General features: G+C 31.5%; 4 protein-coding genes and 1 pseudogene across 4 annotated transcripts; 4 read left to right on the top strand and 1 right to left on the bottom strand.

The window, feature by feature from the left end:
• The first annotated feature begins 4,348 nt into the window (after positions 1 to 4,348).
• LOC124945755 (dr1-associated corepressor-like) lies at positions 4,349 to 6,748 on the top strand. The gene is made up of 6 exons (XM_047486245.1): positions 4,349 to 4,637; positions 4,985 to 5,057; positions 5,164 to 5,257; positions 5,531 to 5,662; positions 5,766 to 5,823; positions 5,997 to 6,748. The coding sequence occupies exons 1-6, from the start codon at positions 4,605 to 4,607 to the stop codon at positions 6,480 to 6,482; spliced, it is 876 nt and encodes a 291-aa protein (XP_047342201.1). The 5' UTR covers positions 4,349 to 4,604; the 3' UTR covers positions 6,483 to 6,748.
• Positions 6,749 to 7,442: 694 nt separating this feature from the next.
• Positions 7,443 to 8,961, top strand: LOC124910007 (WAT1-related protein At3g30340-like). Its single transcript, XM_047450632.1, has 6 exons — positions 7,443 to 7,684; positions 7,773 to 7,835; positions 7,914 to 8,030; positions 8,111 to 8,495; positions 8,582 to 8,733; positions 8,817 to 8,961. The coding sequence occupies exons 1-6, from the start codon at positions 7,500 to 7,502 to the stop codon at positions 8,959 to 8,961; spliced, it is 1,047 nt and encodes a 348-aa protein (XP_047306588.1). The 5' UTR covers positions 7,443 to 7,499.
• A 1,228-nt stretch (positions 8,962 to 10,189) lies between these two features.
• Positions 10,190 to 10,906, bottom strand: LOC124910006 (NDR1/HIN1-like protein 1). Its single transcript, XM_047450631.1, has one exon. It carries the CDS (start codon positions 10,904 to 10,906, stop codon positions 10,190 to 10,192), a length of 717 nt encoding a protein of 238 aa, XP_047306587.1.
• Positions 10,907 to 13,498: 2,592 nt separating this feature from the next.
• Positions 13,499 to 17,324, top strand: LOC124910531 (pentatricopeptide repeat-containing protein At5g08510). Its single transcript, XM_047451193.1, has 4 exons — positions 13,499 to 13,600; positions 14,506 to 15,477; positions 15,904 to 16,538; positions 17,191 to 17,324. Exons 2-3 carry the CDS (start codon positions 14,557 to 14,559, stop codon positions 16,522 to 16,524), a joined length of 1,542 nt encoding a protein of 513 aa, XP_047307149.1. The 5' UTR covers positions 13,499 to 13,600; positions 14,506 to 14,556; the 3' UTR covers positions 16,525 to 16,538; positions 17,191 to 17,324.
• LOC124910533 lies at positions 17,224 to 18,287 on the top strand (annotated as a pseudogene).
• Positions 18,288 to 22,781: the final 4,494 nt, after the last annotated feature.

Raw genomic sequence — 22,781 nt, 5'->3', positions numbered from 1 at the left:
TCTTTACATACTATGCAGTAGAAGATCGGTAACTCGATGCTTATTTTGGATTGCTACAACCGCGTTGTTTTCCCCAATCGTCAACTAAAGAGGCGACGTAAATCATTCATGAACTTGCTCATATGATAACAGAGAATTTAGAAGAATCCCAAGCTAGGTATTCGATTTCAAAAGACTAGATTCAATAAGAACACTTCCCTCTTTCAATTCTATACAACATTAAATATAGATAATCACAATTCTCTGACCTAATATACAAATATTTTAAAATTAGTGAATTGATCAATTCCATCTTAGATAAACTATCAAACCACACTTTTCAACGGTAATATACAAATATTTTTATTATTTAATTTTGTAAGATAGTTATAGGAAAGAAAGTGTCTAAAACATACAATTTTACTGAGTTATTTTTTATTTTAAAAAATGTTTTTAATTGAAATAAAGTCATTATTCTAATAAATAGTAAGGAAATTTGACGAGATGGCCTTAAAGATGGTCTTATTTAAGTTTTTGATAGGCGCATATAATTAAATGCGCTGGTGCATCTTTATTTTTTTTTGGACGATTTTGTCCCTGTCGCGAGACGTTCACAATCGCGAGACTCAACCAGCATTCGCGAGACGCAACTTATTTTTATTTTTCAAAAAAATATATTTTTTCATCTCGCGAACGCCGGTTGTGTCTCGCGTTTGTGGACTTTTCACACAGCATCCAGTTGCGTCTCACAACGGGAGAATTTTCGTTCAAAAACAAAAAGGTGTCACCAACCCATTTAATTTTATGCGCCAGTCAAAAACTCAAATAAGATCATCTTTAAGGTCATTTAGTCAAATTTCCCGAAATAGTATTACAAAATTTAAAAATAAATAGAAGCATTTTAATGAAAAAGTGGAGGATGTATCTTATTAAAATCATCATTAAATTTTACATAAATAATCACTCCTCATATGTATTACACAATTTAAAAACTTTTTTTTTTAAATTAAGTTTCAACAGAAAAAATGTATATAAATTTTTTAAAGACATTTTTTTTTTGTCAATATTTCAACCATATGTCTATCTATTTGAGAAAACATTTTTTAAACATATTTTAATTAGACATAAATTTATTAAAGTTTTTTGATTAAACACAAATTGAGATTAAAGAAAAGATTGTTTACAAATGGGCTATAAATATCTTTTATGGGTAACTTTGGGTTTGAGTTGTGATAACTTAATTTTTCCTAAAATAATTTTAATACATTTCCTCTAAACATAGTCATTGTATCATATTTAAAGTTTTCAATAAAAACTGACATTATAAAATTTGGATGTAAAATGAAAGTCACTATTTTATTACATACCTTATGTAACAGGGAAGATGTTCCAATTTGTTAATTCAAAAAATTTAAGTATATTATCTAAGATGGGAAATACATTATCAATTCAAAAGCTTGAAAATAAATTTGAACTAGTTAAGTGGTTGGCAGTTGGTGAGGCACCAATACATACTGTATTCACCAAAGAAATTAATTATATACAAATGTTGTTTGCAGCTTATATTTACAAATTTTGAAATTATTAAATAAGTATAAGAATTGTAAATAGTTTTTTTTATTTGACCAAAAATTATATTTATATGTACCTTCTTATATCGATCTGTCACAGGAACACTAAACTATATAAAAATTATAATATTTTTAATTCATATTTACTACAGTGTCACACTATATTTGATATTTGTTTACTGACTATTTTAAATATTAAATAAAAACTTCAGTAAACTCAATATAATGAAATATAAGGATGCTGTACATTATCAAATTCTATGGATAATTGAGAAGGGCTAAAGTTGAAACAATATTTTAGGAAATTTCATGGAATGGTAGAAAGACTTGATTTTTAGAATGACAAATGGCAGCAGCTTCTCAGATTTGTTTGTACGATGAAAATGGTCAATGAAAAAATTATTTGGATTTACTAAACAAATTTAATAATTATATGATCAAATGATTGAAAACAAACGATAGATAACTTTTGTTTGTTTGTAAGTGATCATAATAATAATATTATTATTAGGGCTTCTAGGATGTGACTAAATCGAACAATTTGAGTTGCATTCTAAATATATATCTGAGTATTTTTTTTGTGTGTGTGAAACTATGTTTGAACAGATATATATTATTAAATTTCTTAATATATACAGTTAAATAATACTTCAAAACATTATTTTATTTAAATTAATATTTAGTAAGATATTAAAAAAATATTTGTAAAATGTTTTTTTTTCTCAAACTTGTTTACAAATTTGGTTACTAATTAAAATATGATATATGAATAAAATTTATAAATATATCAATTTAATATTTAAACATATTAATAAATTTGATTATTTTTAAATAAAATCTATCTAATATGATATAAATAAGAATAATTTAAAAATAATAAAAATAATGAAATGTACAAAATGTTATAAACTCAACCAAAACTAAGGGTGTTCATTGATTCGGTTTTTGAATTATTCGAGTTTTCGGTTCGAGTTTTTCGAATTTTTATTTTTTTAAGCAAATTAGAAAACCGAATCGATTTGATTAAATTTGAATTCGATAAATTTGAATTCGATCAGATATTCGGTTCAGACCAAATATTGAACATATCATACCTATAAGATGAAAAAAAAAATCTTAAATGAGTTAACAAAATAAATAAGTTGTTAAAGAGATCTTTTTACTTAAATTATAAAAAAAATATAAATCACGCAAATTAAGTTTAGTGATTCATAGCCTAGATATTCTAAAAGTTATAGATGAGGTGGACAATTGGAAGGACAACAAAGACTAGGAAGGTGGACGCAAAGAGGAAATAATTGATGGATTATAGATTTAATGAATTATTGGGCTGGGCTGGATATTAGGGATTAGTATGAGGCCCATGATAATTTAATATATAATATGTAATAAATTATATAATATATAATAAAAATAAATAACAATAAAATGAATTCATTTTTCGGTTTGGTTTTTGAGTTGAAACCTAAACTCAAAAATCAAACCAAAAACCGTATTTAAATTTGAATCGGTTTATAATTCGATTCGAAAACCGAAAATGTAATTCTAATTCGGTTTATTTGAATTCAGTTAGATAATCGATTTAGACCAAATATTGAACACCCCTAACCAAAACATAACAAGATTAACCAATTGGGTAACAACAGTGAAAATATAAGAAAAAATGTTTACCAACAAATAAATATAACAAAATTTATTATAAGAAAAAATGTTTACCAAATCTAGGGATTCATCAGTTCAGTTTTCGAATTATTCGAGTTTTCGGTTCGGGTTCTTCGAATTTTTATTTTTTTAAGCAAATTCGAAAAACGAACCGATTTGATTAAATTCGAATTTGATAAATTTTAATTCGGTCAGATATTCGGTTCAGACCTGAACATAACCTACTCATAAGATGAAAGAATTTTTTTTAAAAGAGTTAACAAAATAATTAAGTTGTTAGAGAGATCTTATTTACTTAAATTAAAAAATATATATATAAATCACGCAAATTAAGCTTAGTGACTCATCGTCAATATTCGTCGATTAAAAGACATAAATAAAATGTATTGATGATGACAATATATGGCGGTGGAGAAGTGTTGTTGACGGTGATGATATTATTAGTGAAATAGCTAGATATGCGAAGAATTTAGATATTTTTAAAGTTATAGATAAAGTGAACAAGAAAGGCTAGGAAGGTGAACGACTAAAGAAAAGGAAAAAATGAATGAGAAATTATTGATTTACTGAATTATTGGGCTGGATATTAAAGATATAGTATGAGGTCCGTGATAATTTAATAATATAATAAATTATATAATATATAATAAAAATAAATAATAAAAAATAAAAAATAATTCGGTTTTCAGTTTGATTTCGAGTTGAAACCTAAACTCGAAAACCAAACCGAAAACTGTATCTAAATTCGAATTTAGTCATATATTCGATTTAGACCGAATATTAAACACTCCTAACCAAAACACAACAAGATTAACCAATCAGGTAACAAAAGTGAAAATATAAGAAAAAATATTTACTAACAAATAAATATAACATAAAAGATAATAAAGCTAATTAAAAATAATTTACAAATATTTTGAGTTCATGTCCAAAATTTTGAAATCTCATTTCTGATTTTGGATGTAGTAACAAGCTTTTGATAGAATTTAACATTTATTAAAATTAGATTTAAATTTATTTAAAAAAACAAAACAAACACTTAATTTTATAACTACAATAAATTATTATAAGTAAGTAATATAAAATATGCAAACAAATACAATCCATAAATAAAATAGGATTTCGCTGTAGCCAAGCCGCACGAGCAGGCTTTCTGTTGTGTATACCCCCAAACCAGATTCTCTTTCTCTCTCTACTCAGACGCATCATCGGACGAGAAGATGATGATTGCCATGCACGAAGAAGGAGACGACGATTCACTGTGATCACAGCTATTCTTCACTTCGAATCCACTCATCTCCGATCTAATTCTCTCTATTTGATCCATATCCGTCTAATTTCTTATGCTCTCTTCGTCTCCACTTCCGATTACGAGATCCACAATCAGACTCTATGAGGAAGAAGCTCGACACTCGTTTTCCTGCCGTGAGTTCTTCTTTCTTTCTTTCCTCCTCTTTTGATTTCCTTTTTTTTTTTAAATTTCTTTTTCATTTTGTCTTATGTATAATAAGGAGTGTGGATTTGAATCAAGCATGTGATGATTGTTTAGGTTAATATAATACTGATATACCTGTCGTTACCTGGATTTTAATTATCACATCTCTGTTGTTTTTGACTCGTCGTTAGGGTTTTGAATCAATAGGTAACCTATATTTGAGAGATTAGGGTTTGTTTGACTTTTGTGAAGATTTAAATCATCTTATTTGAATTCAACCGTGTATACTGGATTATATGTTTTCATTTCATTGTAAAAACGAATTGAAACTGTACAGGCTCGGATTAAGAAGATAATGCAAGCAGATGAAGATGTTGGGAAGATTGCTATGGCTGTTCCTGTTCTTGTTTGTAAGTGATTTCTAAACACAAATCTTTTACATTCAATTGTTTGTATGGCTGTTCCTGTTCCTGTATTTAGTAATTTATTTGTATGTATGGTGGGATGATGTTGCAGCAAAAGCGTTGGAATTGTTTCTGCAAGATCTCTGCGATCGTACATACGACATAACACTTCAAAGAGGCGCAAAGACGATGAGTGCACTTCACTTGTAAGTAAATGGATAGTTGTTTACTCATTGTATTCTTCAGCATTTTATGTGTTCTTCTGCTTCATTTCCCCTGTATTTTTTTTTTTACCTAGAGTTGTTGCAGTCAGCTCATGAACTCTGTAACTGGGCTAGACAACATAGGATTTTATAGGAATATCTCCCGATGTTTGTTTGTTTGTTTGTTTTTACTATCATTGTCAGAAAAAAAGAAGATAATTATTTAATCAGTAGTTTTTGTTTTTGAATCTCCCCTATTTGTTGTCTGAATTGCAGAAAACATTGTGTACAAAGCTATAACGTCTTTGATTTTCTGAGGGATGTTGTGAATAAGGTTCCAGACTATGGTCACTCCGAAGCTGCTACTGCTTCTTCTGTTGGGGAAGATCGGGCAGTGTCAAGAAGAAGGTAAACCATCATTAGTAACCTTTTTCTAAATATTTGTTTTCATTTTTGTTTATATGCTTTGGTTTTAACGGTTATAGATACTTTTGTTTCTTTGTTTACCCAGGAAAGCTCCGGGAGATGAATTAAACGATAGTGACGAGGATACAAAGACTAGGAGGATGGTAGGATCCATCTTCTCGCTTTTATTTTTCTGAGTATTATAATTTGCAATTACAGAACATAAACCTGAGAAACAAAACAAAGATCAAAGCCATCTATTGCATTTTGTACTTGTTAATTGGCAACTCATTTGGTTATTTGCTCAACTTAGGATCGATTGTTATTTTAATTGCAGAATGAGACAGGCCATGCGAGCAGCAGTGGTAGAGGAAGAGGGAGGGGAAGAGGTAGAGGACGCGGGAGAGGAAGGGCAGCTTCTAAAGTAGAACACGACATTGAATTGGAACCTTCCGGAAGCAAGCATCCAAGTCCGGGGAGGTCACCTCCAATGGATGTGGTTATTCAAGAAGAAAACAAAGAAAGGGGAGAAGACAGTGCCAAAAAAGCAGTTGCTGACTCTGTTAGTGCTAGCCCAGCTTTACTAGACATCGATCTGAATGCAGACTTTGAAGAGAATAGTCAGGAGACAAGAGTAATCCCTGCTTCAACAGTTGAAGAAGTTACTACTACTACTACTAATAATAATAAAGCAGCAGCAGCGGGTGAAGAGATTCGACTGTCTGAGATGGACAGAATGGCGGTTCTGCAATTTGGGAATATTAACGAAGAAGAAGAAGAAGACTACGACGAAGTAGAAGAAGAAGAAGAGGAGGAGGGTTAAGGGTTAATCAAGGTTGGTTGGTTGGTTGTATCATGATGATCTCATTTTAATGTTTGATAGTATTAATTTGGCTAACTAACAGAGTAGATTTGTGTTAGGTCATATCTATGTTGGGATGAAATTCATTTTTATGTAGAAAAAAGCTTAACTTTCTATCGAAATAGAGTTTAGCTAGCTAGAGAATAGACATCTCTCACACACACTGTTCTTAATGGAAGTCATATCATATTATCATATTTATAATATGCCTCAAGTTGTTTATTCCACTTTTCTGGGCAATACTTAAAATTGCAAATCTAACTTTTATTTTTTCCTTTTTGATTCCATATGCTTTGAATCAATTCATCTTTTTGGTGATTAATCCTCAAATTGCTAGGGTTTCTTTTATCATTTCTTTATTCGAAATGAATAGACAACCATGAGATGTTTTAGCGGTCAGGCAAAATTTCGGGTATTGGGTGACCCGCCGAAAAATTGGGTTCGAGTTTTCGGGTACCCGATTCAGACCTGTTTGTCTTAAAAATTAAAAATAAAATAAATTGGTCTCTACGCTTTCGGTTCCAGTATATACGGGTCAATAACTGTAGCGACCCGATATTGACCTAAAAAAATTGGTTCCTGATTTACCATACCCGATAGAGGTGGGGGCGGCCGGATACCTATGGGGTCGGGTACCATTACCCTGCCTAGGTTTGTTTTGTAATTGGATGACCTACAAAGGATGATGTCATTGACAATGATGTAGGAATATTAGATAAGCTAAAAACATATATATTTTAAGCAACAGTTACAAAATTGATTCACTCTCCATATATTAAAAACAAATATGTAGCCTTTTAGGGGTCTTGGCACATCATTTTGGCAATGTAGAGAATATATTTGTCAAATCAATGATCATAAAAGCTCAAAATTAATTGTTCACTCACCATATTTATATATATATCATCAATGTAATGATGTTAATGATCTGAAGACTTAACAAGTTAATCAATTAACAAGCTTTTGTAGTGATTGATCATGGTTAGCTTTGAACAAAGTAAGCCATTTGTTGCCATGATAGTTGTGAACTTTGTTCTAGCAACTGTCAATGTTCTTTTCAAGAAGATTATCATCAATGGTGGAATGAGTCATTTAGTAATTGTCACCTATAGACAATCTGTTGCTGCCATTTTCCTTTCTCCATTGGCTTATTTTCGAGAAAGGTATGTATGTTTCATCGAATTAATCGTTGAATTAATCGTTGAATTAATCGTCGAATTAATCACTAAGAATTACTTTCATTTATTGTAGGAATGATGGTCACAAGCTTACCCTTCATGTAGTTTGTAATCTGTTTCTAAACGCGCTTATTGGGTAAATTATAATTTAAATATTATTACTACCCGTTTTGTTTTATCAAATGGTTTAATTTCTCGTATGATTGATCTTCAGCGCGACTCTAGTGCAATACTTGTTCTTGGTTGGGTTGGATTATACATCGGTTACGTTTAGTATGGCTTTCCTCAACATGGTCCCAATTAACACATTTGTTTTGGCAATATTCTTTGGGTAACATATAACACAAGTACACAACAACTTTATAATATTAAATCATGTGTGTTTCCAATAAAATAAAATAAAATTTGTAGGATGGAGAAAGCCAATGCGAAGAGTAGAGCCGGTTGGGCTAAGATTTTGGGAGCATTGGTTTCGATTGGAGGGGTGTTGGTGTTGAGCCTATATAAAGGAATGGCGTTTGGGATCAAGGAAGTGGATCGTGAAGATTTAGATCGCGAGAACAAGAAACGTACCATTGGTATTATAGTTTTGGCGGTTGGAAGTTTAATGTGGTCTTCTTGGTTCCTTATGCAAGCCGAGATTGGAAAGATTTATCCTTGTCCATACTCGAGCACCGCCATGTTGTCTTTTTTCAGCGCAATTCAGTCGGCTGTCTTGACATTGATTGTTGAAAGGAAATCCTCGTCGTCTTGGATTCCCAAGGGCATTTTTGATATATCATCCGTCATATATGCAGTAATTAAAAAAAATGTTGCATAATTTATTTAACTTTTGACATATAAATTGCTCACATATATTTACAATTAAAGAATTTAATGTAGGGAATGATGGGGTCGGGTTTGTGTTACGTTGTAATGTCGTGGTGCGTAAAGAAAAAAGGCCCTGTCTTTACAGCCGCGTTTAGTCCTACCATTCAAATATTCGTCGCAATATTTGATGTCTTCATTTTACTCGAACAAATTCACCTCGGCTGGTAGATATATGTACTTACAATCAATTATTCGTTTAATTGATTAATTCTTCTTATAAGTTGTTATTTTCTCCTCCTTTTGACAGTATTATCGGATCCATATTTGTAGTCATCGGCATGTATATTCTTCTATGGGGTAAGAGCCACGAATCAACAGTTATTAATCCCTCATTGCAGAAAGATGGAGAAAAAGATGGCAACAAAATGGAGATCCTCATAGGAGAAAAATAGTTGAAGCAATTTTTTTTGAAAAATAATTAATGTAGTATTTCCATAAAGAACCTCAATAAAGTTTGATTCCAGTTGTTTATAAAAATAATTATACCCAACACAATCAATTTCAATGCTACTCCAAAGAATTGATTCTATGTTATACAAAAATTATACCAAATAAATAATGATGACCAATTTAAGTCCTACCGAAGAAGGGTAGGTTTACATTAGGGTCGGGTTTACCCCCATTTATGTTGGTCCATCAGAAAAAAAAAACATTTTATAATAGAATAATGTCAAAATTCTTCTTAATTAACTCATCAATAAAATATTTACTTTTGAACCTAACCTGAAAACGCGATCCGAACACGAAATTATCAGGTTATGATTATGTATATTTGAGTTCGGATCAAAATCAGATGGACTTGTTTACTTGATGTTTACATGTGAAAATCAGGTTAATCTGAAATAACACAAAATAGACATTTTATAATTTTCTTTTGTTGAGTTTAGTATTTTTCTTTTTCACTCAATTATTAATTTTTTTTTTATAACTTTTTGTAAACGCATTTGTGATTTAACTTAATTTTTGTTTTGTGCTAATGTCATTTTAATTTGAAATGAAGATATTTGAATTAATTACATTGGATTAGGTAAATAGGTCGTGTTCGGGTCAATTACAAATAAACAGGTCAGGTTCATGTTAAAAATTTTAACCTGAATTACTACCGCTCAACCCGTTAACTTGATAAACCGAACCCACCAACCTGAACCTCACCGAAATGAGACTCTTACCTTTTTCCTTCAATTTTTCAAGTCTATCCCAAATTTTGTTAATTGCAACTAATTCCAAATCCTGAATTCATCCGACTAAACTAGGCATATCTGCCGAGCTAGGCTTAAACCTACAAATAAAATTATTATTTTATTTTTAAAAACTAATTCATGAGAATTAGATTGTTGCATTAATTCACTTATTTCATTCAGATATTTTTTTGTAAATACACCTGAAGTGGTACTAATTTTTCCAAGAAAGTATAACTTAATTTATAGAAATAAAAAATAAAGTTTTTGAAATAAGGATAGTATCATTATCTTTTAATAAATAAAAAAAGTAAAATTAATGTAGAACATGATTCCAATTAGCTTGGTAATAACAAAAGAAAGAAGGTGAAAAAGAAAGATGCTATACCCAAATGCTAAAGTAACCTCTTTTTAAAAAGATGATATTTTTTTATTAAATAAATTATACATTAACATGACATGAATTAGGAGAAGGCAATAAAGGAACTTGACCATAAGATCCATTCTTAACACTAACCGCCACGTCACACCGAACATGAACCGATTTCTTTCCCGTTGTAAATAATCCAATCTTCCATCTCAACTTCCCAACCACCACCACTCCCAACTGCATAACTCCATATCCTTCAACATCCAAGCTCAACCCATTCAAAGCCTCCGCCGATACCGGCACCGGATTTCCTCCTCCGATCACCGGCGACAGTGCCACCGTGCCCTGTTTTTCTTGAAACACCGGTGGTAATTCGAACGGAGGAGTTATGGTTTGATCGTGGTAAGATATAAAGGTGGTGAGGCGATCGTAGAAGATGGAGACGCGCTTGTTTGGGTTTTTTATTAGGATGTTGAATTGCATGGAGGTGGAAATGGAGGAGAGTGGCGATGGTGTTAGGATTAGGGCGTAGACGGCGGCGCCGACGATGGTGAATGATGGGTTTTTGGGATGGTAGATGAACCAGAGGGTGAAGATGGTTATACCGGATAAGATAAGGATGATGGCTGTGCAGATGATTATACCTCGTGGGGTGTTGTTTGGTCGGGACATGTGTCGGGTGTTTATATTGTTGTTCTTTTCTTGGTCTGGTGCCATTTTTATTGGTTGTGGGCCTTGTGGCTGCGGCGGCGGAGTTGGCGGCGGCGCTTGATGAGGTTGATCTTCCATTGTTAGAGAGAGGGAGAACAAATTTGGAGAAAATTAAGTTATAGGAAATGAATAAGAAAAGCATCTTATAGGAAATAGGAAATTTGGAGAGTTGGATTTGGATTATTGAAATTGTATTTGATTTTTTATTTTTTTATTTAAATTATAAATAGTAATTCATTTCTAATTTTTATGTTTAAATAAAATATAATAAAAATAATTTAAATATTTTATTAAAATATTTGTTTAATATAACATATTAGAACAACTTATTTATCATGAGTTTTTTTGTTTATTTTTAAGAGAAACAAATGATATCCACAAGTTAATTTACTAAATTAAAAACATAACATAGGCCGTCCTAAATTAGAATTAGGTTTTTTAGTTTATTTTGGTTAAAGTGACAAAAAAAAAAATTTTTTTTTTATGAAATATGAATAAGGTTATTTGAATAGAATGTGTTTTGGGACATTTAAGTCTCCATTGTTGTTAAAAATTAGGAATGTGCCATTGAGTAATAGAGTTTAATAATTTAAAATTTAGAAAAATTGATAAAGATAAAATAATATTTTAAATGGAGATATAAAATAATTGAAAAGATTGAAGTGACAGAGAAAATGAGAGAGAAAAACAAATTTAATTTAAAAAAAAAAACAAATAAGACAGGCCATACTATTTTTTTAAATTAAAAAAATAAAATTGTTTAGAAGATGATTTACCAAATATATAAAATATATAAAGTATTTTAAATTTTAATTTCTTAAATTAAAATATATATATATATATATATTTGTAAATGATAGAATAATAAAATATTTTTTATTATATACATTTTTTCATTCTAAATATAAAAGTATTATTTTTATTTAATATAATTGAGACAAAATAATAATTTTCTAAAATGATAGTACAGGCAATTCCAATTTATATATTGTTATTTTTTTTTTAAATAAACTCAATTGAAATAAAATTTAAAATAAATTAAGACCCTTTTTATTTCAAGATACCATTTTCACTTAAAAATACACCATTAAGAAGAAACATTATACTAATATTTAATAACTTAATAATATAGATAGAATAACTTAATAATATAGATGAATACGTGAGTTTACACAGTTATACTATTGACCATGGGAAGTTGGGCGACTTAAACGGAAAAATATATTTTTATATTTTTTAGTTTAATAGTTAAATAAATATAATAAATTTATCGGTAAATTAACTAATATACTAACTAAGGATCAAATATTATAAAAAAAAATCTGAATTTTGAATAACCGTGTGAGAAAGTGTAAGAGGGCCCTAGGTCGTGCCTAGTTAGCTATAGTAGGAACAAGAAAAACTATAAATACCCTGTCAAAAGAAAAAATATATATATAAAAAAAAAATAAAAGAAATATATTTTTTAAATAATATTATTTGATATTAAAAATGGATTGATTAGACATGAATAATATAAAAAATTTACTCATTTATAAGTAAATAAATAAAATATCCCTACACTAATTTTTACACTTAGAAAAATAAATAAATAAATAAATATGATAAAAAAAGTTAAAATAAATAAGACTTAATGACCCAAATAAATACTTTTGAAAAAACTGTAAGATAAATATATTGGAAGGTATGTTCTCTGAGATATGTCATGAAGAAACTTATTCATGGATAAATGCATTGGAGGATAAATTGTTTTCTCACATTTAATAATTGTCTAATTAATATTATACAAATCCCAATTCTTTTTAGTTAATTATATTTATTTATGTAAAATTGTAGATTAAATCAAATATTGATATAAAAGTTCTGAAAAAGTTAATAAAAATGTATTTGAAAAAAAAGGATTTGTAATAAATATTTTTTTAAAGTGATAAATATATATATTTTTTAAAATTAATAAAAAAAATTATCAATGAAAAATTCAAATAACATTAAACTAAAAAATAATATTGCAAGAATTTCAATTTATATTCTTATCTTTTTTTTTCAAAAACAAATTTAAAATCAATATGAAAAACATTAGCTTGCAAACCAATTTTTTTACATATTTTTTACTATATAAGTTTAATCATACTTTTTTTATCACATAGACAAATGTTAATTTTTATTTTGTTAATATGTTTTAAATATACTTATAATCGGTCGGCCGAAGTTTGGGGCATTAGACCAAAAAAAAATATATATTTTTTGAAGAATATAATAATTTTGTATAACATTTAATATAAATAATTTAGTTTAATTACTTAAATGTTATAATGGTCTTTAGGGTATCTCAAGAGTGTATTTTAAACTATGAAAATTAAAATGTTATAGAGAAAAATGTGTATAGTTTGCATATTTATATAATTAGGTCAAACCCAAACTTCTTTTTATTTTTAACTTAAGAGATGATACTTAATTTGATTAGTGATAACCAAAACTTTAGAAATGTATAGCAAAATATGTATATTATATTATCTTATCAAATTCATATTTAATTATATTTCTTTTAAAAAAACAAACAAATATAGTTAATACAAAATATATTTTATATTGTAATAAAAAATTGTAAAAAATACAGAATTTTGGGTTATATATATATAATTTTTTTCTTCTGATGTTAAAGCATTTTGGGTTTTAGACGGCCGGAGCAAGTGAACTCAAGAATAGCGGCAGAAGCCATACGGACTAGCTGAAGATCGGCACGTCGGCAATTTGTTTACTATTCCGATCACTGTAAGTTTTGATTCATAGTTCTAGAGTTTTGATTTAATTCCTCTGTAATCTTTATTCAAAGTAAATTGTAAATAAGACCCTGAATGAATGGAAGCAATAGCAAGTTTCAGAAGGAATGAAAGTCTGATTTTTAATTTCTGAAACTAGGCTTAATCCTCTAAAATCTATTTGATTTTGGTTGAGTTGTTATTGTGATTTTCTTCAGTTGATAGACTGAGTCCACTACATTGTCCTTGTTTGATGCATTTTTGTATGAGTAAAAGAGATGTTGGCTTGCTCGGGTATAGTTGGTATTTGGGTCTGATAGTGTAGATAATTTCTTTTTGGAGTTTGGATAATGTGGCCTTGATTGAAACCATTTGAATTAAATTGAAATCAATCTGTGTTGGTGATTGGAATTAAAAACTAAATTGAAAACACTTTCTAAAATGTGAAGTGTAATAAAGAGTTGTGCTAATACTCATGAATGCCATTCGGGCATAATGAATGAGTATAGATATGCAGTTGAATTGGTGGAAAAAACTTGATTGTGTTAATATCCATTTGACACAACTTTGAGAAAATCACTTGGACTTAAAATTTACTTTTGAATAAGAAGTTGAATTGAAAAAAATACTTTGCAAAGATGTGAATTGGGTCAGTCGTCAAACTAGAATCAGGTACTTGCCAAAGCTTTAGGTACTTGTCTCTGACTCTTAGTCTATTTATAACTTGCCAACGATTGTTTCATGGTGTTTATTATTATGTACAATATTAGAATGAGTTTGAACTTTAATACCAATTTGCTTGCCACAATCATAACTCATTCTTTCAAAATGTTACTTTGTTACCCATTGAAGGAAATATATAAATTGGGCACTGTATTATTATGAATTCTTTTAACATGTCTCCTTGCTTAAAAAAAGGGTCTAGGACAGCTCAAACCTCAGGCGAGTACTGTACAAGGGGAACTTGTTATGAACAAATTGAAGCAAGTCCACGCTTACACACTGAGAAATGGCGCGGATTTCACTCAATACCTAATCCTCGAGCTCCTTAAGCTAGGAAATATTCCATATGCCCGCAAACTGTTCGACCTTATTCCCCAACCAACTCTCTTCCTCTACAATAAGTTTATTCAGGCTTATACTGCACATGGCCCTTATGGTCACTGCATATATCTTTACAACCAAATGCGTCTTAAAGACTGTTCCCCAAATGAGTACACCTTCACCTTCCTCTTCAAGGCATGTCCTTCTCTTCCATACCCATCTCACGGCCAGAAGCTTCATGGCCATTTCCTTAAACTAGGTTTGGAATTTGACATCCATGCTATGACAGCTTTGGTTGACATGTACGCTAAGATGGGCAGGCTGGAGTCTGCTCAGTGTCTGTTTGATGAAATGCCAGTTAGAGATGTTCCCACTTGGAATTCACTCATCACAGCCTATGCTAGGTATGGTGATATGGAGAAGGCGTCTAAGATATTCACATCAATGCCAACAAGGGATGTGAAATCATGGACTGCCATGGTTTCTGGATATTCTCAGTGTGGGAAGTACACGCAGGCACTTGATGTGTTTCTGGAAATGGAGAATGTGATCAACCCTACTGAAGTCACTATAGGTAGTGTTCTTCCTGCTTGTGCAAATCTAGGGGCTTTTGAAACTGGACAAAGGATTGTTGAATATGCAAGAGCATGTGGGTACTTCAATAATTTGTTTGTATGCAATTCCACCTTAGAATTGTATGCGAGATGTGGTAAGATTCAAATGGCCAAGCATGTGTTTGACGAGATAGGTAGAAGGAGAGATATGTGTAGTTGGAACGTCATGTTAATGGGTTTAGCTATTCATGGTCAATGCTACGAAGCACTTCAACTGTTCCAGAAAATGCTGGTGAGAAAGTGAATAAAATATTTTCTTGGTAGAAAGTTTGAAACTTTTTAATATTTTTTTTTAAAAAAGGCTCATTTTTCTTTCTAAACATTTTTTCGCTATTTGTTTGGATAAGTCCATTAATGTAATTGTTATATGCATTTTAGAAAAAAAAAATTGCTAAACGTATACAAAGCAAAATGTATCATCCATTCTTAAAAGTTTATTAATTGTATCATCCATTCTTAATTGTTTGGATTGAGATTAAAGAGCTTAGAGCTGAATGAATAGTATCATCCATTCTTAAAAGTATACAAAGCAAAATGATCCAATACATCTTGAGGAAGCAAAACGAGTTTTAATGCAAGTGGGAAATGAACTTCTATCTTATTTTTTTCCTGCAATAACATATTATTTTTTGTCACTGCAACTAAATTGCTATAACAGAGAGAAGCAATTGCACCAGACGATATCACATTTGTCGGGGTGCTTCTCGCTTGTACCCATGGAGGCTTGGTGGTTAAGGGTCGGAAGATCTTCAGCTCAATGGAGAAGTACTATTCAATAACGCCAAAACTAGAGCATTATGGATGCATGGCTGATCTATTGGGCCGTGCAGGAGAATTGCATGAAGCATACTATCTAATACAAACCATGCCTATGAAACCAGATTCTGTAATGTGGGGAGCTCTGCTTGGGGCATGTAGCTTCTTCCATGGAAATGTTGAGCTGGCTGAAATAGCAGCTGAGTCACTGTTTAAGCTCGAACCAAATAATCCAGGGAACTATGTAACTCTTTCCAATATTTATGCATCTGCAGGCAAATGGGATGGAGTTGCGAAGATGAGACGGCTTATGAAGAAGGGACATCAAATGTCTAAGGCAGCTGGTTACAGTTTCTTTGAAGAAGGTGGTCAAATCCATATGTTCAACGTACAGGATAGATCGCATCCAAGATCTTTGGAAATCTACTCTTTGTTGGACCAACTTGTTTCGAAAATGAAGCCTAGATATGGTGTAGACTATATTCATGAAGATGCATTCATGATAGAAGATGTTGTATACTAAGATAGGAAAGTAAGGTTAGTCTCCTTCCCACTTCAAATGTTTATACTTATACTTATCCACTTGCATGAGTTTGTCATCAACAATACCAAATTTCCAGTTTAGATTATACAATTAATTTGCTTAACAAAATGTGAAAACACATCCTCAAAAGGTCAAATGTTTCATTAAGGAACCACAACATAGGACTCTTAGGCCTTGTTTGATGTAGGGTTATTTAGAAATAATCTAAGTTATTTGAAGAAAACAACAACCTTGTTTGATGTTAGGTTATTTAGGTAAAATGATAATTTAAGGTCACGACAATAAATATTAGGGTATAAAAGCAACATTCTTGCTCCCTCTCATTTCTGCTCTGCGCTATTGTGCGCAACAACAGAGCGGAGTCTGACTATATGTCACAGCTATTACCAAGTATCTAATTCCTCTCTCTAAAGCTCAATTCTTCTTCTATTACATATTTTTTTACTTCTCTGAAAGCGTTCTATATTGTTAGAAGTAATTTCATATCATATCATGGATATCTAGATTTTCCTCAACAATTCTGTCCAATTCATCTGTTGTGGCGGGATTCTGCTAATTGATGAAAAAAAGATGAAGAGTTTTTGGTTTGTTAGTTTATGCATTGAGTCTGATTCAAGATTATTCATTTTTCTTTTATAAATTCAGATCTTAACCAGATTAAGAGAAAAAGAAAAAGAGATGGCAATGTTTGAGCATTATCGTCAGTCTACTATTGGAATGTGTCTGACAGAGACATTGGATGTGATGGTCTCGAATGGGGTTCTCACTTCTCAGCCCAGATCATTCCATTCAAGTCCTTGTTCAGTTCGACAAGGTAATGTGGAAGCTATTTTATCAGTATAGACATGTTTTGTTGTATTGATATGAGTAGGAATGCACTTATATGTTTGTTTTTGTGCCCTCCTCGTTTTGTGGAATGCAGTTGACAACTGATGCTTTGGATAATCAAGTCAAGAACAAAGTCTCAATAAAGGTGAAGCATTTGGCTTGTTCTATTTGTGAGTGATTTTGGCTTTAGTTTTACTGAAGCTATATAAAGTCGCAATCGCTTCCACCAACTTTAATGCTGACCAATTTTAGACATTGTTTTAGCAGTTATTCTGCTTCAAAAGTCATTATAGTTGGAATCCAAAGACAAGGAACTTAAACCTTGACCGCGTTGTTATCTCTTGGAGAAACTCCTGTTCTGAAATTCATCTATTTCTCAGTCTAATTTGACCCCCACTTTAGCTAAATTATTGTCCTAGAATATTTTTGTACAAAGGATGTTAATTCTCAAGAGGTCTTTCTTACCCTCATACTAACTGTGTTCATGTTCTTGCTCAGAGCCTTCATGAAAATAATGACTACAGTTGGGACTGCATTCTATAATAGTATCACAGGGCCAAAAAACAGTTAAAAATATTTGACCTACATGGACATCTTCACACGTATAGATTATGTGACAATGTGTGGACATTCATCTTGCAAGATGCCTTATTCAAGAATGAGGAATGCCAGGATAATATAGGACGATCGAAGATTGTGGCATGCGACTCTAAGCATCTCACACAATGAGATACTTCACTAAAAACAACAGCTTCTTATTAGAGAAATACATGTTTTGAGTTCTTTCTTCCGATTAGGTTGTTAGTGCAGTTGCAGGTAATTTTGAATGAAACACAAGTTTCCCTGTAAACAAACTGATAATATTCTTTAGGTGCCTTACCTACAAATTGCAATTAAGAAGGAAATCCCTCCAATATATCTTTCCTATAAATATTCCTAACTGTTATAAAACAAACTCTAAGCCTCCCTGTAAACAAACTGATAATATTCTATTTAGGGTACCTTTCTTACAAATTAAGAAAATTACAATTAAGAAGGAAATCCCTCCAATATATCTTTCCTACAAAAATTTCTAACTGTTATAAAACAAATTATGCGTTTGATTAAGTGTGTTTGCGGGTTATATGTTTAACTTGCGAGGATTAGTCGCACTCTAAAAGAAAAGCGGTATCCAACGTTCTAAAAAAAAGCTAAACTTGCATAAGATTTTTTTTATAATAATTTGTTAATTTTCCTTGTTTAATCATGTGTTTGCCCACTTAAATTGAAAAGATTATTCTTATAGTTAGTTTGAACTAAACATTCATTTATTAAATTTAAAAATAATAGTATAATACAATAGTAAAAAGACAATAACTATAACAAAGGTTTTAGATCATGGTGAAAGGTTTTAGATCTAGGTGAATTACAAATTGGATTGAGTCTGGCTTTATTAAGTAGTTGTTTGCTTATCTAACACTATGAATATAATAACAATTTAAAACAATATAATTTTTTTAAACAAAAATGTAAAATCAAGCAAGTTGGTATATATGTACAACAAAATTAATCATAACATTAACAATAAATTTACAGATCGAATTGTTACGGTTATTTGAATATGAATAGACTCTATATATATCTTATTACATGGGAAATTTGAGGAAATGACCCTAAAGAGGGGTCAAATTATGTTTGGTGCGGGCTCATGTTTTTTATAGCGCTGGTGACCCCCAAAAAATTTTCTGCCGAAAATACCCCTATTGCGTCACGCACCTTCCAGTTGCGTGACGCACCTGAGGGCATTGTGAAAAGTCCACAATGCCCTTACTATATAATTAAAAAAATTCTAATTTTTCTCAGTTCTTTCTTTCTTGTTCTCTCTCTTCACTTCCCATTCTTCCATTCTCTTCCTTCTCTCTAAAAAGACGACTCCCGACGACGAACTCCGACGACGACCCCCGACGAAGACGTCAGAATCCCAGCGAAGGAGATGTTCGCTACTACTGGTATACTTTCTCCTTCCTTTATTTCTTTCGCATTGTTTTGTTAGGGTTTAGGGATTGGAGATTGATTAGATAAATGTCACCGGCGGCGAAATACGGGTACGTCACGTAGGTGCGTCACGCAGGTGCGTCACGCAGGTGCGTCAAGCAGGTGCGTCAAGCAGGTGCGTCAAGTAGGTGCGTCACGCAGGTGCGTCACGCATATGCCTCTTAAATCGTTCAATAGAAGAAGAATGATTGAATTACTACTAGTAGTACTGTTTCATTAGTCTATTTCATCATAATACTCCCATTTATAAAAGAAAAAAAGATTATACTTTTGTTTGTTTGTTTTAGCTTTGCAAGGGGATATTACTTTTTGGACCTCCTGAAATTGGGAAAACCCTTATTGCTAAGGCACTTGCAACTAAAGCAAGCACAAATTTATCAACATAACTACCTCAACTTTATTATCAGAGGTAACTAACTGTTGAATTTAATTTTTATTTTGTTTCTATTGATTTCACTTAATAGAAAGAAAACAACTACTGAACACTTGTGTTTACAAATGATGTTTGCAGTGGTTTGGTGAAAGTGTCAAGATATTCAAAATTTTCTTAGCTAAAACAGTCCATGGCGGAAGCAGGAAGACAACATGGCTAAAATTCTCTTGGCTAGTGTTTACGAATGATGAGGCATCTAACATGAACGAGCTTCGAAAATGGAATGAAAAGTATGGTCAAGGAGGAAGCAGGAAGATATCATCTTTTGGCTTTGCTAATCAATCTGAATCGCTAGCTTCTTCTTAATAGATAGCAAAATATAACACTCTTTTTTATTTATTAGTCTTTCTTTTAGTTGAATTAATTTTCTTTTGCAAGTAAAAATTGTTTAATTTCAGTTATCATCATCTCCTGTATTCGTCTGCACAATTATTAAGTAAGAAATATCATTCATTTAAATGACCATTTGCATTTCAATCATTAAAATATCCTCCAATAGATAGATGTGTGCACCAACATCAATCTGATATGAAAAAGAGATAAGGGTTTTAAAAAGGGCAAATCACAAAATGAAATCCATTAGAAGTAGTAGTGTTCTAAACAACTCTAATAAAGACTTTTCATTTCTAAATAGAATTCTACATACAAACTCATTTTAGAGCTCATTACACACTCAAGTCCATACTATAATAAAGTGATTTTTTATCATTCTTCAGGTATGGTAATTAACATAGGTATGGTAATTAGCATACTTGAAGTTATAATAATTGTCATAATGCATCAGATTGCAATTGCAAGAGAAAATACATTTTCCTATTTGTGTAAGAACATAGGATATCCTAACATTACTATTTGTGAGCTACTTCCAGGCATTGTTTCTGCATTGTGAGGACGTAATGATGTCAATGCTGATTTTGATGACAATGCTCTAGAGACTGATGATGGCCTAGAATTTGAACCCCATGAACTTGGAACAGGTTCATGCCCTCTATCGCTAGCTGCAGTTGATGGTCGAGTACCACTACCACCATCACTTTTTGGAGACAATGCTAAGGAGTTCCATGCATTGCCCGTGGATCGATTTTTCCAGTTATTGGTCCCCCTGTATGAACAAATAAGCTACTTTCAACTCCTATAAAATTTTCAAGATAGGATAAGCAAATAAAGTACATTACAATGTAGCATGTGCAATCTTTTTAAGTGCCTGTTTGTCTAGTTGTTTTATGAAGGATTTGAAGATTTATATGTATGAATGTATAAAGAAATTGATATCATACTCACTTGGGAACAATTTCAGCATTTGGGTCCAATCCATGATTTTCCAACCTAACAACAATATTCAGCAGTAATGTGAGACATCAAAATGAGAAATTCAATATTGGGCATAACTTATATTTGCAAAAGGATACAATGAAGAGTTGGAGACGTCATTTTGAAATGTATTTCCGAGTTCATTCAAATAACAATGCAATATCCTAGAGCAAGTCACACAATTGAAACATCAAAAACAAAAGAGAATACTTTAAAGCAATGTTATACTATATCAAGCAAGTAAACCAATCGGTATTGATTCAATAAAATTGTAAGCCTCCATGAAAGCATCAAGTTTGATAACAATAAGCATATTATTATTATTCTTTCATTACACTGTACATCTACATATGGGAGGTAAGTGTATATTCAAAATAAAACAGCATGAAGTCGACTAGCAATGGCTTTCGAAGCTAAGACTAATAACAAATTTATGCATATTTCTCTTAACATCAGACTCATCTACAGTTTGCCTATAATTCCAATAAACCCGATTCACAATCTATATAGTCCTAAATGTCAGCTAGTTTACTTGAAGAATTACTGCTTAATATATGAAGATCCAAAACAGTCTGTGCACCTCCCTTCTCAAAACTCTAAGGTTTTAACACTTTATGTAAACAATCAATTACAAAAAAAAAATCAAAAGTCCTGCATAATTCTCAAAAAGGTAACAAAAGGAAGATGTAGAACATAACTGAAAAGATGCAACAGATCATAAAACACAAGATAAGTTATTTAGGGTACAATAACATGCCAAAATAACTTTCGAAATGATACAACAATGGTTACAAAAAAAAGGGGACGCAATAGGTTCCAAACCATATATAGAGATTCCACAGCTACAAGGAAACCAGAAGAAGCGTTAGACAGAGAATGTGCTAACCAGATGAGACGCATCCTACTTGACGCATCCTACGTGACGCACCTGCGTGACGCATCCTACGTGACGCATCCTACTTGACGCATCCAACCAACCAACCTGCATTCAACAAATCAGGGCGAATCAATGACGTTCTGTAAAGAAAATCAACACAAACAATCATATATAAACGAAATAAACACAAAATATAAACGAATATAGTGGAAAATTTTGCTTTGGCCGTCGTCGTTCGCCGTTGGAGCCGCAGTTCGCCGTTGGAAGTTCTTCGCAGCTATAGGCCATTGAATATGGTGGAATGGTCGAGGGTGCCTCTTCGATTGGTTTTTCGGCGATGAAAAAGAAGAGAAAGTCTTCTCCGCCACCATTAGGGTTTCACGGCGGAGCGGAGAAGACGGAGAAGAAAGAGGCTGGATGAGAGAGAAAATGAATCGAAAATAAAAAAAATTAAGTCTTTATAGGGTTCAGGGTGCGTCACGCATCTGGAGGGTGCGTGACGCATGGGTATAATGGTCATTAAAAAGTTTGAGGTCATCAGCGCTATAAAAAACATGGGCCCGCACCAAACGCATTTAACCCCTACTTTGGGGTCATTTCCTCAAATTTCCCTATTACATCAGTTATACACTTATACTCAATCAAGACCTTACATTCGGTCATATAATTGATAAATCCAATATTTTTTTATTCAAATTATATTATTAACGTTTTAAATACTCATTTTAGTCTATACCATATTTTTTTTCCAAA

The sequence above is a fragment of the Impatiens glandulifera genome, chromosome 7 (genome assembly GCF_907164915.1).
Source record: "Impatiens glandulifera chromosome 7, dImpGla2.1, whole genome shotgun sequence".
In the NCBI taxonomy this organism is placed as follows: Eukaryota; Viridiplantae; Streptophyta; class Magnoliopsida; order Ericales; family Balsaminaceae; genus Impatiens; species Impatiens glandulifera.
Note: the sequence above shows the minus strand (reverse complement) of the source record. Positions and strands in the feature narration are given on the sequence as shown.

Bases quoted from the DNA above. Each gene is read 5' to 3' on its own strand.
- LOC124945755 (XM_047486245.1), top strand. From the start codon at position 4,605: ATGAGGAAGAAGCTCGACACTCGTTTTCCTGCC. The intron at 4,638-4,984 runs GTGAGTTCTTCT...GAAACTGTACAG, and splicing joins TCGACACTCGTTTTCCTGCC to GCTCGGATTAAGAAGATAAT. The intron at 5,824-5,996 runs GTAGGATCCATC...TTTTAATTGCAG, and splicing joins ATACAAAGACTAGGAGGATG to AATGAGACAGGCCATGCGAG.
- LOC124910007 (XM_047450632.1), top strand. From the start codon at position 7,500: ATGGTTAGCTTTGAACAAAGTAAGCCATTTGTTGCCATGATAGTTGTG. The intron at 7,685-7,772 runs GTATGTATGTTT...CATTTATTGTAG, and splicing joins TTGGCTTATTTTCGAGAAAG to GAATGATGGTCACAAGCTTA. The intron at 8,031-8,110 runs GTAACATATAAC...TAAAATTTGTAG, and splicing joins GTTTTGGCAATATTCTTTGG to GATGGAGAAAGCCAATGCGA.
- LOC124910006 (XM_047450631.1), bottom strand. From the start codon at position 10,906: ATGGAAGATCAACCTCATCAAGCGCCGCCGCCAACTCCGCCGCCGCAG.
- LOC124910531 (XM_047451193.1), top strand. From the start codon at position 14,557: ATGAACAAATTGAAGCAAGTCCACGCTTACACACTGAGAAATGGCGCG. The intron at 15,478-15,903 runs GTGAGAAAGTGA...TTGCTATAACAG, and splicing joins AACTGTTCCAGAAAATGCTG to AGAGAAGCAATTGCACCAGA.